The 14179-nt window shown below is 50.4% G+C and overlaps 8 protein-coding genes across 8 annotated transcripts; 3 read left to right on the forward strand and 5 right to left on the reverse strand.

The window, feature by feature from the left end:
* Nucleotides 1–206: 206 nt before the first annotated feature.
* BO66DRAFT_316817 (putative ABC transporter) lies at nt 207–1107 on the reverse strand (the record flags this gene model as incomplete). Its single annotated transcript, XM_025643524.1, has 2 exons — nt 207–913; nt 975–1107. The coding sequence occupies 2 exons, from the start codon at nt 1105–1107 to the stop codon at nt 207–209; spliced, it is 840 nt and encodes a 279-aa protein (XP_025506580.1).
* Nucleotides 1108–1466: 359 nt separating this feature from the next.
* BO66DRAFT_426931 (tRNA dimethylallyltransferase) lies at nt 1467–3043 on the forward strand (the record flags this gene model as incomplete). The annotated part of the gene is made up of 2 exons (XM_025650310.1): nt 1467–1566; nt 1664–3043. Exons 1-2 carry the CDS (start codon nt 1516–1518, stop codon nt 3041–3043), a joined length of 1431 nt encoding a protein of 476 aa, XP_025506581.1. The 5' UTR covers nt 1467–1515.
* Nucleotides 3044–3220: 177 nt separating this feature from the next.
* BO66DRAFT_368829 (DXO/RAI1 family decapping nuclease) lies at nt 3221–5354 on the reverse strand. The gene is made up of 8 exons (XM_025645351.1): nt 5207–5354; nt 4856–5098; nt 4747–4778; nt 4660–4691; nt 4449–4556; nt 4194–4364; nt 3829–4128; nt 3221–3753 (listed from the first exon to the last, which is right to left on the reverse strand). Exons 1-8 carry the CDS (start codon nt 5279–5281, stop codon nt 3608–3610), a joined length of 1107 nt encoding a protein of 368 aa, XP_025506582.1. The 5' UTR covers nt 5282–5354; the 3' UTR covers nt 3221–3607.
* Nucleotides 5355–5504: 150 nt separating this feature from the next.
* On the forward strand, nt 5505–7165 carry BO66DRAFT_389732 (protein GET4). The gene is made up of 4 exons (XM_025646850.1): nt 5505–5755; nt 5848–6104; nt 6207–6359; nt 6418–7165. Exons 1-4 carry the CDS (start codon nt 5712–5714, stop codon nt 7005–7007), a joined length of 1044 nt encoding a protein of 347 aa, XP_025506583.1. The 5' UTR covers nt 5505–5711; the 3' UTR covers nt 7008–7165.
* On the reverse strand, nt 7123–7773 carry BO66DRAFT_409379 (uncharacterized protein; the record flags this gene model as incomplete). Its single annotated transcript, XM_025649176.1, has 4 exons — nt 7123–7220; nt 7251–7264; nt 7311–7335; nt 7401–7773. The coding sequence occupies 4 exons, from the start codon at nt 7771–7773 to the stop codon at nt 7123–7125; spliced, it is 510 nt and encodes a 169-aa protein (XP_025506584.1).
* A 374-nt stretch (nt 7774–8147) lies between these two features.
* Nucleotides 8148–9910, forward strand: BO66DRAFT_389734 (replication factor C subunit 4). Its single transcript, XM_025646851.1, has 5 exons — nt 8148–8583; nt 8637–8857; nt 8910–9009; nt 9068–9490; nt 9550–9910. The coding sequence occupies exons 1-5, from the start codon at nt 8495–8497 to the stop codon at nt 9773–9775; spliced, it is 1059 nt and encodes a 352-aa protein (XP_025506585.1). The 5' UTR covers nt 8148–8494; the 3' UTR covers nt 9776–9910.
* Nucleotides 9911–9996: 86 nt separating this feature from the next.
* On the reverse strand, nt 9997–11144 carry BO66DRAFT_316917 (polysaccharide deacetylase family protein; the record flags this gene model as incomplete). The annotated part of the gene is made up of 4 exons (XM_025643531.1): nt 9997–10135; nt 10197–10300; nt 10363–10940; nt 11039–11144. 4 exons carry the CDS (start codon nt 11142–11144, stop codon nt 9997–9999), a joined length of 927 nt encoding a protein of 308 aa, XP_025506586.1.
* A 568-nt stretch (nt 11145–11712) lies between these two features.
* On the reverse strand, nt 11713–13979 carry BO66DRAFT_344353 (amidase). The gene is made up of 5 exons (XM_025644512.1): nt 13455–13979; nt 13363–13384; nt 13015–13287; nt 12770–12964; nt 11713–12717 (listed from the first exon to the last, which is right to left on the reverse strand). Exons 1-5 carry the CDS (start codon nt 13706–13708, stop codon nt 11806–11808), a joined length of 1656 nt encoding a protein of 551 aa, XP_025506587.1. The 5' UTR covers nt 13709–13979; the 3' UTR covers nt 11713–11805.
* Nucleotides 13980–14179: the final 200 nt, after the last annotated feature.

The following is a 14179-nucleotide window of genomic DNA, read 5'->3' on the forward strand; positions in this document are numbered from 1 at the left end:
AAATACCATTCATTAGATCGTCTGCATGTTGAAAATCGCCCGGAGGAGTGGGTTGAATGTATCCGCTTGTTCTAGATATCTTGAAATTGAAAGCTACCGTGTATCGGCCATGATGGTTGAATTGTGCGCGCCCATGGAAATAGGGCAAGGCCAAGGTAGAGAGTGCAAACATTAGAAAAGAAAGAGAAGATGAGAAGTGGCATACATCACGGCCGCTTTTCAAGCCCATAACCACCCAGGCCATCTAGTGACGGGTAGGTTTTGGCCTGGCCCTGATATCCATTTCGGGGACCTCTGTGCCGAAGATCCTCCGTGAGCCATTTGAGCACCAGCTCGCCCAGCTGAGTATTCTGGGACGACTCTTTGACCTCATCATGGAACTTCTCGATAGGACCCCATTGGCGGACGGTGCCTAGATGCATGTGGACCAGATGCGTGGGCCACAGGGACAAATTGTCCAAAATGTGAGTGGCATACACGATGGAGCAGGGTCTGGATTCTGCTTCGCGCTTCAAAAACCCCAGGAAATTGGCCCGGGAGAGCAGGTCCAGATCGACGGTGATTTCATCAAGCAGGAGAACCCGCCAGGGACGGAGCAAGCCCATCGCAAGCTGCACGCGGCGACGCTCTCCATCCGACACGGCGTGCATGCGCCACCGGAGATCGATGTCGAGTATCTCGACCAGCTCGTCCCGGCGTTCTGGGTAGGCGTTACCGCCGACAGATGCAAGTAGAGTGGGCACGTCGATGTCGGTCCGGACAATGTTGTTCAGGACCCATTCCATGCCGAGATAAGTGACGCCTTCCAAACCATCTTTGAATGGGTCTTTGCCGGCCACGGTAATGGTGTCCGTTGGGGCCAGACGCTTTCCGGACAGGAGGCGTAGGAGTGTGGTCTTGCCGGCACCGTTGGCTAGGAAGATGTCAATCTCCCAGAAGATGAATATGGTCACTTTACCCCGCAGCGAGCTTACCTCCAATGAGTAGAGTACGACTGCCGGACGGTACGTTCAGATTGATATCCGTCAAGCCTGATGATCCATCGGGAAACTTGAAAGACAGGTTTCTCACCTCGATTGAGGGGAGATGGAGATCGGAGTCAGCCATGGAAGAAGAAGAAAGAGATATTGGTCGGTATCTATGGATAGCCCTTTGGTCCTTTTCCACAGAGTCAAGCAATCTATTTAAGGAATTGAAGTCAATTGATTGAAAGCTGGGAGATCGGCGGGACAAGCAGATCAGGCAAGGGGGGGAGGGAACGAGCGATAAAAGATAAGATCCTAATCCTTGATGAGGTAAGAAACCCGAGGGTGCGATTTTCTCCCTCTCGTTCGCCGATTCTTTCCCCGCAATATTTTGTGTTTCTGGGAGACGGCACCGAGCACCCACAGCCTTGTCTTCTCTGAGGTCGGGTATATTTTTCCAGGCCAAAATGCTAAGTGTGGTCTGGTTCTGTACCTCATGCGACATCTTCTCCGGCAACTGTTCTCTAGTTTTCACTCGTCTCCACCAGTCATGAAACCTCTCATCGCTGTCGTCGGAGCGACAGGTACTGGCAAGTCGAAGGTAAGCAAGAATCGAGAATCAGTAGAAGAGAATTAAATAGCAAGAAGGCTATGCTTATGCATATAGTCAGGACTCATTTATTAACGGCTACAGATAGCTTGCAGTTGACCTGGCCTCGCGCTTCAATGGCGAAATCATCAATGGTGATGCAATGCAAATGTACCGCGGCCTCCCGATCATCACCAATCAAATCCCTCCCGAGGAACGTAACGGTATTCCGCATCATTTACTGAGCTGTGTCGAAATAGAGGAAGAGCCATGGTGGATCGGTCGATTCAAACAGGACAGTCTTCGGCTAATTGACGAGATCCACGCCAAGGGGAAACTTCCGATTCTAGTCGGAGGCACACATTACTACACACAAGCCGTGCTCTTCAACGACCAACTGGTTGATGCAGATCAAGATTCCAGTGATTATGATCCATTTCTCCGGGATGACAACAGTGACCGGGACTCACCGACCAAATGGCCGATTCTCGACGCTACTCCAGAAGTGATGTTGCAGAGACTCAAAGAAGTCGACCCGGTCATGGCGGCCAGATGGCACCCAAATGATGCCCGCAAAATCCGGCGCTCTTTGGAGATCTACTTCCAAACTGGGCGCCCCGCCTCTGAAGTCTACGCAGAACAACAGCGGCTGAAACAGGCTGACATGGCGCGCAACAGCCTTTCTCTTGGCGTGGGCCGTTTGCGATACCCGACAATGATTTTCTGGGTGCACTCGGAGAAGGAAATGCTCAATTCCCGATTGGAAAAGCGCGTGGACTCGATGGTAGACCAAGGGCTCATGGAGGAAGCTAGACGCATGTTTGATTTTTCTCTGGAGAAGAAAAAGCAGGGCGATCCGGTCGATCACACGCGAGGCGTGTGGGTTTCCATTGGCTACAAGGAGCTGGCGCCGTACTTCGATGCCCTCTATAAGGGTTCCATGAGCGAGTTGGACTTGGAGGCCTTGAAAAGAGCCTGCGTCGGGTCCATCAAGTCTGCAACGCGACAATACGCCGTGTCACAAATTAAATGGATACGAAATAAGCTATGGAAAGCTATTGCCGATGCAGGCGCGACTGATCGTCTCTACCTCCTGGATAGCACGAACGTCGAGGCATGGAAGGAGACTATAACACAGCCGTCAGAGGAATTGGTACGAGCTCTGCTGAATGGTGAATCCACTCCCGATTCCAAGTCACTATCAGAGCTTGCTAGAACCGTCCTGAGTGCAAAAGAGGCGCAGCCGCAGAGAGATTCCACCGCCTATATGAAATGTATAACGTGCAATGTCTGCAAGAAGACAATGCAAGGCAGCGAGCAATGGGATATTCACATCAATGGGAATGTACATAAGAGAGCTCTCAAAAGTGCTGCCAAGAAGGCTGCACGTGATGCGTACCTCCGGAAACGGCAGGATAGCCTCACCTCAGGCTCAGATGTTCGGCCAGACATTAGCAGTGAAGCCGCGATCAAAGAAGACGCAGGGTAAATGCCACTATCAATGGTTGCTGTACGACTTCTACTCTTGCGCGCTGAGGGTACATAGGACACTCTCGGTGTTTAGCTGTGATACTGACTCGTTGCTGTGCTGTATATCAGCGAACGAGATTACAGACCGTAAATCAGAGGACATTTTCAATATGTAACCACCAGACTAGATATCCTAAGGACAGACACTTCTCATCCCGAGGGTTCAGAGTTGAAAAAGTAGCCACAAGAAACATACACGCTTTCCGATGCTTGACATTCGATCAGATCTAGCTGGGACATGTGTGTCCTCGAATGTAGGACATCGGGTAAGCCGCGGCGGACTACAATTCACCACGGAATTGATCCCGTCAGCCCTCTGACCAGGAACATAAGTGCGCAGGCGCCTTCTTGTGCCAAAGACATTTGTCACTGGGGGATGCACATATCTCGCAATGGGAATTTTTGGACCAAGAATCGACATCAGATGAGAGCCAATGGCGACCGTTCATAATTCCGGCTTCTCGTTCATCAAGCCTCTGAACAATTCGCTATAGAAAACCAGGCTTTAACGAGCCTGAGTCTCTCAAATTGTGGTCCTCCAAGCTGAAAAGGCCGGAGAGATGATGTCGCCAGTCCCACTATCCTCCACTTTGAAGACCTCGATGACTGAGGATCTCTCACGTTTGACTATTCTCCACGTCCCTTCCTCCTGAATGGTGGATGTAAGCCCTGGTTTTGTTAGTTCTAAATCCTGAGGTGACAGTGTTTAAAGACCGCATGAGGATTGAGTGGGCCTTTTCCTACATTGCAGAAATTCAGCAGTGAAATTGATGCATATATTTCCGTCCCAGGTCGCTCGTCCCACCTTCTTGACCTTGCCTGGTATGCTGGCGGTGTCCAATTCCTCAAGACGGTGGACAATTCCTTGCTGGTCTCGAAACCCGACGATAATTCGAGGCACGCCAAGAAGGAATGATTGAGCCCAGAACTTGAGAAGCTTCCTTTCGTATTTGACCATGTCCCGGTCATTCCTGATCTCGGCCGAGGTTTTCAGTTCTACCCAGTTGATCGGGTCCTCCTTCCGGTCCGGTTTGCGGTCCCATACTTCACACACGTGGTTATTTCATGTCAGTTATCAGTTATCTGATAGACCCATTGCAATCACTTACTAGCATCCACTTCGCCCCCAATGACAAGTTTGGTGCGACCTATCGCAGTCCGCACCACGGAGCAATACTGGGCCTTGTTGTTCACAACAAGCTCTTCTCGACCTTCAATCTCCTGACGAGGAGTTGGATCCCATGGTTGGTTGAGTAACGATATTGTTTCAAATTTGTAGCCTACATCAATCAGTGTCAATTTGGCGAATGATCACCCGAAGAGCCCCGACAGCATTCGGACTCGGCCGTGGAAGACAACTGTACCCCAGTATGCCATTAGCTCTTGAGAAGCCATACCAGGAGGCATTCTCTGGTTCTTCTGGATCCGCTTCTGCTCATTTTTGTAGCTGTTGTTCTCTTCAATGAAGCTAGAAAGCATTAGGGCCCGCACATAGCCGACTGGAGCATACGCACATAGTTCCCTAACAAGGTTGTCAACGACTTAGCATAGTTAAAGCTGGGGATCAATGATAGCTTACTTGGTACAAGGTCGCGTTCATCTCAAACCTGTAACGGGGTTAACTCAATGATGTTAGAGCTTCACCGAACGTCCGAGACATACCCGTTCATATTGTCAAAGGGAGCCGTCAGTATCTATGCCTCCAGTGGTACATTAGCACCGAGCCTTTGGCAAAGCAGTATCGCCCACAGTCGTTAGATGTCATACCGACCTTGGTCATCATTCCTCTCCAAGTGATGATATCAGCTTCGCATTTGTTTCCCGTATCCTGTTCTAGAGCTATGATGGTATCGAGCAATGCATCGAGATGCTCGTCGGCGGAATCATCTAGCTTCTGGAAGGATTCGAACCCCCGGTTCAGATCTGCAGGGAGATGCGGTGTGTAGTAGTATTTCAAGGAGGACTCTCCCAGATGGAACTCATGATTATCGTCATAGGAAAAACATGCGATTTCCTGGCCATGTTTAATACCAATCTCAACTATCCAAGTCTAGAAAGGGATTGTGGAAGAGGCGTAGGTAGGGGCAGGCAGGTAATAAGCGTAATGTTAGTTAGTACTTACCTTAGGACGTCGAATTGCGGCACTGGCTCCGTAGAAGCGGCCAATGGGTTGAATATCAAACACTTTCCGGTCCATTAGGAGGTTAACTTAATTCTCAAGACGCAAAAGCATCCAAGATCATAATTGATAAAGTGATAAGTGGGCGTACAGTACAGGCCCAAGTAAAAAACCACGTACAGTACAATATATGTACTGACTGTACGGAGTACGGAGACTCAGTTTGAGTTCGCTCCGCCCGCCCTTCTGGAAGAAGCCAAGCGCGCATTGCTATTCTTGCCTTTCCCCACCCCCCACCACCACCAAATGTCGCCTGCTATCCAACTCCTTCTTCCTTCCTTTTCTTTTTCCTGAGCAAGCTTGACGTCCGAAGTTACCTTCTCAAACTCGCGACTACACTTTCTAATTATATCGTGTCCTGCTCATCGAGACACTTGGTCCAGCTTGTTCCCAGGCATTCATCAAGGTCGTCACCGCAGAGCCTCCTTGAGGTAGTCTCCACTACAACATGACCTCACGTATTGAGAAGACCATCGCTCGACAGCAAGAGAAGTGAGTCAACCCACCTCGCGCATCCAATAACAACTTGCACAAGCCAGGACGAAATTGTTAACAGCTAACCATGTTTTGCCATCGTCTTCCAGAATCGCTTCTGGTGCATATTACGAAGCTCATCAACAACTACGAGTCATCGCCGCGCGTTATATTAAACAAGCCAACTACGATGTGGCGGCAGAACTATTAGCTAGTGGCGCTGCAGCCCTCTTGAAAGCCGGCTCCCAGCAGGGTGCTTCCGCTAGTGGCGGAGACCTTGCTATCATGCTGGTCGTCGAGGTGTACATCAAGGCAGGTTGGGAGATCACCCCCGGCGATGATGATACTGAAGGACGAAGTCGCAAGAGTAAGTGTTGCATACAGTGTCAACTTCGAATAGGCTGCCATTTGTCACCATCTATACCACGACCTCACTCGGAACAAGGCTGACGGGCAATGTCAATAATAGAGCGATTGATCGAGCTTCTGCACGCCTTCCCACCCGAGGAACCTACACGGAAAAGGTTTATCCAAGAGATGATCGGATGGAGTGGTCGTTTTGGCCCCCTGGAGAGAGGAGACCCCGAATTGCATCATGCTGCTGGATCAGTATACGCCGAGGGTATGTGAATCACATTACATATCGAAGACCAGACAGTTCTCTAATCTGAAGCTTATAGACCATGAACCATATGACGCTGAGAAGCATCTTATTTTCGGTACCTCAGAATCGGCCGAGACTCTGGCGAAACTTGAATACGAGTGGTACACTCATGACGATCCGCATACGGCAGCTATCTACGCATCTCGTGCCGTATTCCCATACCTTCTCATCGGAAACCTTCGCAACGCCAACAAAGCCTTTCTTATCTTCACGTCAAAGCTTTCCTCCTCGAATCCATCACTCGGCGTACAAGAGGTCAGCAGCGCTAGCTCTGACGTGCGGGTCTATCCCGCGCTCCCTTTGCTGAACTTCATAAGCATGCTCCTCCTCACGATACAGCGTGGCAGTTCGGATCTTTTCAAGCAGCTGACCGCTCATTATGCATCCCACATTCGAGAGGTGGGCATCTGGGACGAAGCCCTGGCTCAGCTGGGTGAGCAGTATTTCGGAATCAAAATTCCCAGGCAAAGTAACCCCCTGCTAGACATGATGGGCAGCATGCTTTTCGGAGGTGGTCAGGATACTGCCGGTGCCCGGACGGCACCTCAAGGACGAGCGGGTTCGAAAAGGGTCGAGGCGCCCCCTGCGAGTATGGAGCTTGACTAGTTTGAGGCTGACGGGAACTCCCGCAATGTAAATCAATGCAGTTCACATACATCATCCACCAAGCGTCATGATAGGCGTCATGATAGGCATAAGGCATGTAACCACCGTGAAGATTCTAGATACTGGAGTCGACCTCGGGTTCGTACATCCAATTATCTTCCTCCAAAGCGGCAACTTTGTTACGAAGGCTCTGCTGGATAAGCGTCAAGATTTCTATCTCCAATTAGTTTCGGCCTCTCTAACGGCTGTCGAAAAGACTTGCCAGCTGGCTCACTACTCATACGCCTGCTCTTGTTCCGATACATTTCAGACAAACTGGCTTCGATCTCTATGGTGAATTAGCATGGTCTTGTATGCAGGGCATGGCAATGAGGCTTCAGCACGAATGCTTACTCTCTTTCTCTCGTCTTGAGATATCGGTCTGGTTTGTAGCATCGATTGTTGCGGCCCCGGAACCGCCCTGGGCACCTACGTCTTCTATACCCTCCATTTCATCACCCCCATTGCCAACCAAAGCGGGGAGAACCGGAATGTCGAGCTTGTAGCCACCGTTCTTGTCTCGGGCCACAATTTCCCCCCCATCAACGGGGCCGGAACTCAAGGACGAGGCTGAGTCCGAGGACATCGAGGGTGCCATCTGCGCGGATAGAACCGGAACCCCGTGAGTAGCACTGCTCTGCGCAGAGGAGCTAGAAGGAGCCATCGAGCCAGGGCGTCTGCTGAAATGATGGTGAAAGAGATTGCGGCGGACAGAAGTCGTTCCCATGGTGAAGATTACAGGAAAGAGCATTCACTGGTTGAGGTGAAAGCTGTTGTAGTAATGGTGAGGTAAAGTAAGCGTTGTCCCGGAAGTTGGTAGAGCGCCTAGTGGTCATAAAAGTAATAAACAAGGTCTTGTAACGTAATACAGACGCGATAAATATAAGTTGCAGAAGTTGCAGTAGTAATAAAGGTTCTTGGAGTAGTAGGTTATTTTTGAAACATCAGCAGTCCCAGAGACTTATGATGTGGTGGGTGCATACTCCGTGCCATGCATGCAGCAGTGATCGAAAATGGAAGAAATATGGAAAGCGGAGGCGGGAATACAATCGGTCTGTTTGCCAACTGGCCAACCGGACCCCATGTGATCCTGAAACGACAGAAAAAGATAGATCGATAGATTCCTGCATCGTCGGCGGAAACTAACTTGCACAAGAAGAGTGCACTGTGGAACTACTAAGTTGCTTGTGGGAGCGAAAGAAAAGAAGAGAGAAGCCTTTACAATCACAGCCTCTGGTCACTGCACCGGCAACAATCAATTACAACTCCTTTGGGCAAACCCCCGCATGTCCGATCCGACGCGTCTCCGCCTTGACCTGCGCGCGTCTTCCTTTTGCCGAGCCATACCCAGTCTTTGATTATAAACCATCTGCCTTATTCGCATACCACACAGACTAGCCTGTTAACCGTGACAGCTCGATTCATCTTCCCTCTCACCCATAATCTCCATGGCTCAGGCAGAATCTTCAGCCAGCGCTGCCCGCAATGGACTCAAACCCCATACGGCCGGCGCTCCTCCCGACTACGAGCTCCCTTGGTATGACGCCGCCACGATGACCAAGGGACCAAGGAACTAACATTGTGTCGCAGGGTTGAGAAGTACCGCCCGATCTTCCTAGATGATATTGTGGGCAACACCGAAACGGTTGAACGATTGAAGATTATCGCCAAAGATGGGAATATGCCACACGTTATAATTTCTGGCATGCCTGGTATCGGAAAGACAACCTCGATTCTGTGCTTGGCAAGGCAATTGCTGGGAGATGCATACAAGGAGGCTGTGCTTGAGCTGAACGCCAGTGATGAAAGAGGTATGCCCACCTCTGAGCGGCGGCCTGCACAATTTTTGACATCTCTCTTTAGGTATTGATGTTGTGCGCAACCGGATCAAGGGCTTCGCCCAGAAGAAAGTCACACTGCCTCCTGGCCGTCACAAGATAGTGATCTTGGACGAGGCAGATAGGTACGAGCCCGTGATTTACCTCAAACGCAGCTCCTCTCCATTGACGGACAGTATATAGTATGACGTCTGGTGCCCAACAAGCGCTACGACGTACCATGGAGATCTACTCGTCTACAACTCGATTCGCCTTTGCATGCAATCAATCGAACAAGATTATCGAGCCCATTCAATCCCGATGTGCCATCCTTCGTTATGCCCGGTTGACAGACGGCCAGGTCGTGAAGCGGTTGAAACAGGTGTGTGACGCCGAGCAGGTGGAACATAACGAGGAAGGAATTGCTGCATTGGTATTCAGCGCAGAGGGAGACATGCGTCAAGCCATTAACAACCTCCAAAGTACATGGTCAGGGTTTGGCTTTGTCAGCGGGGACAATGTCTTCAAGGTGGTCGATAGCCCACACCCCATCAAGGTTCAAGCCATGATCAAAGCCTGCTGGGAAGGGAAGGTGGACGTTGCTCTCGACACACTCAACGAGCTGTGGTATGTCTCTTCCTAGGCCTATCACCGACATCGCGCTGTGATACTAACGAGTATGTCAGGGTCCTGGGATATTCTTCACATGATATCATCAGCACTATGTTCCGAGTAACCAAGACCATTCCCTCTCTGTCAGAACATTCCAAGCTCGAGTTCATTCGTGAGATTGGTTTTACACACATGCGCATCCTGGACGGTGTACAATCCGTGCTGCAGCTAAGCGGTTGCGTCTCTAAGCTTTGCAAGATCAACATGAAACCCCAGCTTTTTGAGCCACCGAGGAGCTGAAAGCTCGGGTTTTACTGCCGAAGAATTGCATTTAAGTGGCGTTAGTGGCATTAGTGTAGGATATTGTGGCAGTTTCATTCATCAGTTATCTAGCATTTTACTTCAAAAGAGCTCCGGATTATATACAATGTTAGGGTACTAGCTGAAGGAACTACTCTTTGGCTGCAGTTGATTCAATACTTCCTGGGAGAGCGCAGTGGTCTCATGCAGTCAGGTTTTCGTCAAGCCTGCTTTAGAGGCATGGGAGCTTCAGGCATTCTTGCCCCCTCGGGTGGCTTGTTCTTGCTCTTGAACTCGTCGCACATTTGCTCGAATGTCACCCATTCTACGCCTTCGTGCTTGTTGATATGCTCAATGATTCTGTCATTGTTAGCGCCCAGCTGCAAAGCTACGACTGAGACATAGAACCGCGCCAACTCACCTCTCATGCATTAGGAGCACATGCGGACGTCCAGACACATCGGGATGTATGGTCATCGGGAAAACAAACTCGTCGTACTCGCGGTAGAAGTAGTCAAAGTGATCCTAGATCGCCACGGGTCATCAGCCCAGCTCATGTCAAAGACAAGGAACTTTATCACACCAACCTTCCAGATGTCCTCAATGTCTCTTGGATTCACCCATCCATGGCTGTTCGGTGCCGATTTGATGAACATCATCGGCGGCAAGTCATCGATGTACCAATTTCCGGGGATCTCGACAAGTCCTGTATCCTGGCCCCGGACGAGGGGCTTCATCCACGTCTCAGCCTTCTGCTTATAGTCGATCTTAGTCCACGAGTCGCCTGTTCGCAGCCAGTATATCTGGCAATCATGATGAGACATGGAATGATCGTACTCGATTCCATAGGAAAGCAGCAGATTAGCCATTTCTTTGCTCGTTTCCCACCATGGAGCAACGATGCCTCGTGGCGGCTTGCCGCAGAAATTATATATCATATGGTAGGTCTTGTCCAGGATGTCACGCTGTTGCTCGATAGTCATGTCGGTTGGGTTCTCGTGGCTATATCCGTGGAGACCGATCTCGTGGCCCTGATCGCGGACCATGGCGCACTCTTCCGGGAAGGTCTCAAGCGAATGACCGGGAATGAACCATGTCGCTTTGATGCCATACTTCTCGAATAGCTTCAGCAGTCGCGTTGTGCCGATATGGCCGGCAAAGAGGCCTGGGAAACCGTCCTGATCAGCAGAGCTTTGGTGGGAAGAAGATAGAACAGAGGGTCAAGTGGCCACTACCACTGTTCTTGCTGGAGAGACTGAATACCTCGACTGATGTCATTGGAACTGTCCTCTCCGCCATATGACCCCAGCCATCCGGCTACAGCGTCGATATCTACTCCGTAGCTGACCAAAACACGCTTCTTGCCCATTGCGCTATGTTGCTGGATGATGGTTTGAAATGATGGGAGGTATGTTTGGGGATAAGGAAAGAACGAGCTGCGAACTTAAATCATTCGCGCTTCAATCTTATCGTTTGCTGCGCATGACGGACAGACCTGCCGCTAAGAGTGGGGAGGAAGAGGGGAAGCTTCGAAGACACGGAGATAGGATGATGATAAGTGCCTCAGATAAAGCCCGGGAGATAAGCCCAGCAAACGCTCTTTCGGTAAACGGGGCCAGGTTCGAGTCGGATCTGGTCAGATCACTTATATTCGAGTCACTTACTTCCTAATTAATCTCTCGACCAAGTTCAACTCACATCATTAAGCCAACTTGTCAAGGGTCAGGACTTCATGAACGTTACCTAGACACGATGTATCCTCCGACTTCCTTGATCATTAGTTACGAGTTACTCTTACTTCCTGGATTTCTACCCCAAATCCCCTTCCCAGGCCGCCTCCAACTCGTGCCGAACGTGACCCCGACTGCCCCAATAGCTACGACGCTAAATTGGAGGCGGGTGCAGATAAAAGGTGGGGGTTGACATGATCTGACCGGCAAAGAAATATTAACTACCTAATCCGTAGTTGATTAGACTATTTAGCAATCACAATGAGTGTCCGTATGCAGAATACCATGTCATGGTATGGATCATGCTCCTTCAGCGATAGCACATGCTTTCTTCCAAAGGGTTTCAATGGCACTCGCTGCGCCTAGTACCACCTCCTCTTCCAGTTTCCTGCCAATCACCTGGAGACTAACTGGATGACCATCCATGGCCCTAGCATCGTACAATTGCCAGTTCCATGCATCAAGCTCGTTCCTTGGCTGATAGTCGGCCGGTAGCTCATCCCGGTCCGCCCTGACTCGATCTACAGGGAATGTGACGGCAGGATAGTCGAGAAAGTTCCAGATCTTTGTGTAACCAACCCACCGTATACTCCGGTGGGGAATGGCTGGATGAGGTGTCGTTGGAGCCAGAAGTATGTCAACGTGCTTACCCGAGGGAGAGAGGGTCGCGTTCCACTTGTTGAGATATCGCTCTTGTAGAGCAACCTTTCTCTTGTTGAGCTGCCAATACTCATAGACGGAGACAGCCTTGCCGCGGTTGACGAGCGCTTCAACGTGGGGAATATAAGGCTCCCCCGCCGCATCGACATCGCGACGGACGTCTTCACCTCCATCAACAGTGTAGAATAAGTCCATGAGGCGGATACACTCCAGATGGTCCGACGCGTCCCATGTCACTATGTCGTGACCGTGCGCCTTTAACATGGTAGAAAGCTCACGGAGAGCTCGTGCGATGGGCGGATGGACCCTCACGACTCCATCATCCACGACCAGGCCAATAGTCATAGGTCGACTTTGGATTTCTCGGAAAGCGTTCTCGTTCCAAGGAAGCGGTGGGCATTTCGGATCAAACAACCATGGCTTAGCATCGATTAACGCTCGACTTACATAGCAGAGTGACGATAGGTCCCTCCCCATGGGACCAACAGATGAAGGAACGTGCTCCTGCCCTTCAGTTGAAACGGGAACTCCGTGGTAAGGAAGCCTGCTACTCTGGTGCGGAGTTAGTCTTCAACTTTGCTATGGCTTCGGGATCCGGCCTTACACTGGGTTTCAAGCCATACAGTCCCATGAGACTCTGCGGGATTCTGATGCTCCCACCGATATCTGTTCCAAACCCTAAGAGAGAACCGCGCAGTGCCAAAAGCGCAGCTTCTCCTCCAGTCGAGCCGCCCGGCGTAAGTGCAGGGTCCCGCGGATTGGTTGTTAGGCCCCAGAGGGGATTTTCCGTCTCAGCCCACTATTGAATCCGTTAGTCTCCGGAGCGTTTGAACTGGACAGGGGTTGCACCATAATGCTCTGTGGTAAGTTCGTCTTGGCCAACACAACAGCACCCATGTCTTTCAGTAACCGAACCAAGATTGCATCTTGCGCAGCGGGCGCAAACGAGCGGCCCACGTAGCCCAGTGTGCTATCGACCCCTTTGATGTTGAACTGATCCTTCAGCGTGACCGGAATACCATGCAGGGGACCTTTGACTTTGCCAGTCCGTTGAAACTCGCGATCCAAGTCCCTGGCTTGTACCAAGGCTTCCTCGAAGGTAACCTCTGTAAAGCAGTTTGTCTAGTGGGTTGCTCCTGTCAGTACCCCGTGATCGAGTTCGCCGTTATCCATCATATGGTCCAATCCCATACTCACCAATTGATGCGCCACCACAGCTCTGAGTAGACGTACTATAGTATCAGCATGTAGTCGGATTATCTTCGCGCTTGCGGCGTGAACAGGTGTACCTTTTGATGTAGGCTAGGATGGTCTGCTCCGCAGTGATTCTTCCAGTCTTCAATTGTTCGAAAAGCTGAAGAGCACTGTCAATGTCGGTAATCGCCTCAAAGCCGGATGCATCATGCAGGCAGGTGCGCTCATGGACATTGTACACGCGAGGAAAACGTTGATCAATATCGGCGACAATGTAGGGTTTTATCTTTTGATCTCGCAGAGAACGCTTTTTAGCGACGACCTGTTCCCACGGCTGTAAATTTCTCATAGTTGACGATATAAGAAGACTTGATGATTGGGCTGCTTAGTCAAGCTCAGGTCAATTGTCGATTCTAGAAAGGAGGGAGACAGAGAGGGAAAGAGGGAGAGGGTGAGAGAATCTGGTGCTTTCACACCTGTTTTATATGTCGGTCATGAAGGGCAATCCAGTGCCAATTCCACCAGTTGGGACTCGAATGATAACCAAACCAACTACTACTCAGTAGCGATAAGCAGTGCATGAAACAGTCGCAATTGATTGGACCCAGGCCCGAATTCAGGACCTGAGAAGTGTACTTACGTACGTAGGTATACCTACTTGGTAGTAGTTATATCTACGATAATCACACAGGAAGCTGAATTACAGTACCAGTACTAGGTCTACGAAGTGGAGTGTGTATGAGCGGGTACTGTACTGTGCTCTGTACTGTAAAATACCAGAGAATGATACTGAGTATCTTCGGTGGGGAATGAATGGCGG

This window comes from Aspergillus aculeatinus (genome assembly GCF_003184765.1).
Source record: "Aspergillus aculeatinus CBS 121060 unplaced genomic scaffold BO66scaffold_10, whole genome shotgun sequence".
Taxonomy (NCBI): domain Eukaryota; kingdom Fungi; phylum Ascomycota; class Eurotiomycetes; order Eurotiales; family Aspergillaceae; genus Aspergillus; species Aspergillus aculeatinus.

Bases quoted from the DNA above. Each gene is read 5' to 3' on its own strand.
- BO66DRAFT_368829 (XM_025645351.1), bottom strand. From the start codon at position 5,281: ATGGACCGGAAAGTGTTTGATATTCAACCCATTGGCCGCTTCTACGGA. The intron at 5,099-5,206 runs GTAAGTACTAAC...AAACATGGCCAG, and splicing joins CCGCAATTCGACGTCCTAAG to GAAATCGCATGTTTTTCCTA. The intron at 4,692-4,746 runs GTATGTCTCGGA...ACCCCGTTACAG, and splicing joins CCCTTTGACAATATGAACGG to GTTTGAGATGAACGCGACCT.
- BO66DRAFT_389732 (XM_025646850.1), top strand. From the start codon at position 5,712: ATGACCTCACGTATTGAGAAGACCATCGCTCGACAGCAAGAGAA. The intron at 5,756-5,847 runs GTGAGTCAACCC...ATCGTCTTCCAG, and splicing joins ATCGCTCGACAGCAAGAGAA to AATCGCTTCTGGTGCATATT. The intron at 6,105-6,206 runs GTAAGTGTTGCA...TGTCAATAATAG, and splicing joins TGAAGGACGAAGTCGCAAGA to AGCGATTGATCGAGCTTCTG.
- BO66DRAFT_389734 (XM_025646851.1), top strand. From the start codon at position 8,495: ATGGCTCAGGCAGAATCTTCAGCCAGCGCTGCCCGCAATGGACTCAAA. The intron at 8,584-8,636 runs GTATGACGCCGC...ATTGTGTCGCAG, and splicing joins CCCGACTACGAGCTCCCTTG to GGTTGAGAAGTACCGCCCGA. The intron at 9,010-9,067 runs GTACGAGCCCGT...GACAGTATATAG, and splicing joins ATCTTGGACGAGGCAGATAG to TATGACGTCTGGTGCCCAAC.
- BO66DRAFT_344353 (XM_025644512.1), bottom strand. From the start codon at position 13,708: ATGAGAAATTTACAGCCGTGGGAACAGGTCGTCGCTAAAAAGCGTTCT. The intron at 13,385-13,454 runs GTACACCTGTTC...ACGTCTACTCAG, and splicing joins ATCCTAGCCTACATCAAAAG to AGCTGTGGTGGCGCATCAAT. The intron at 12,718-12,769 runs GTAAGGCCGGAT...ACTCCGCACCAG, and splicing joins TGTATGGCTTGAAACCCAGT to AGTAGCAGGCTTCCTTACCA.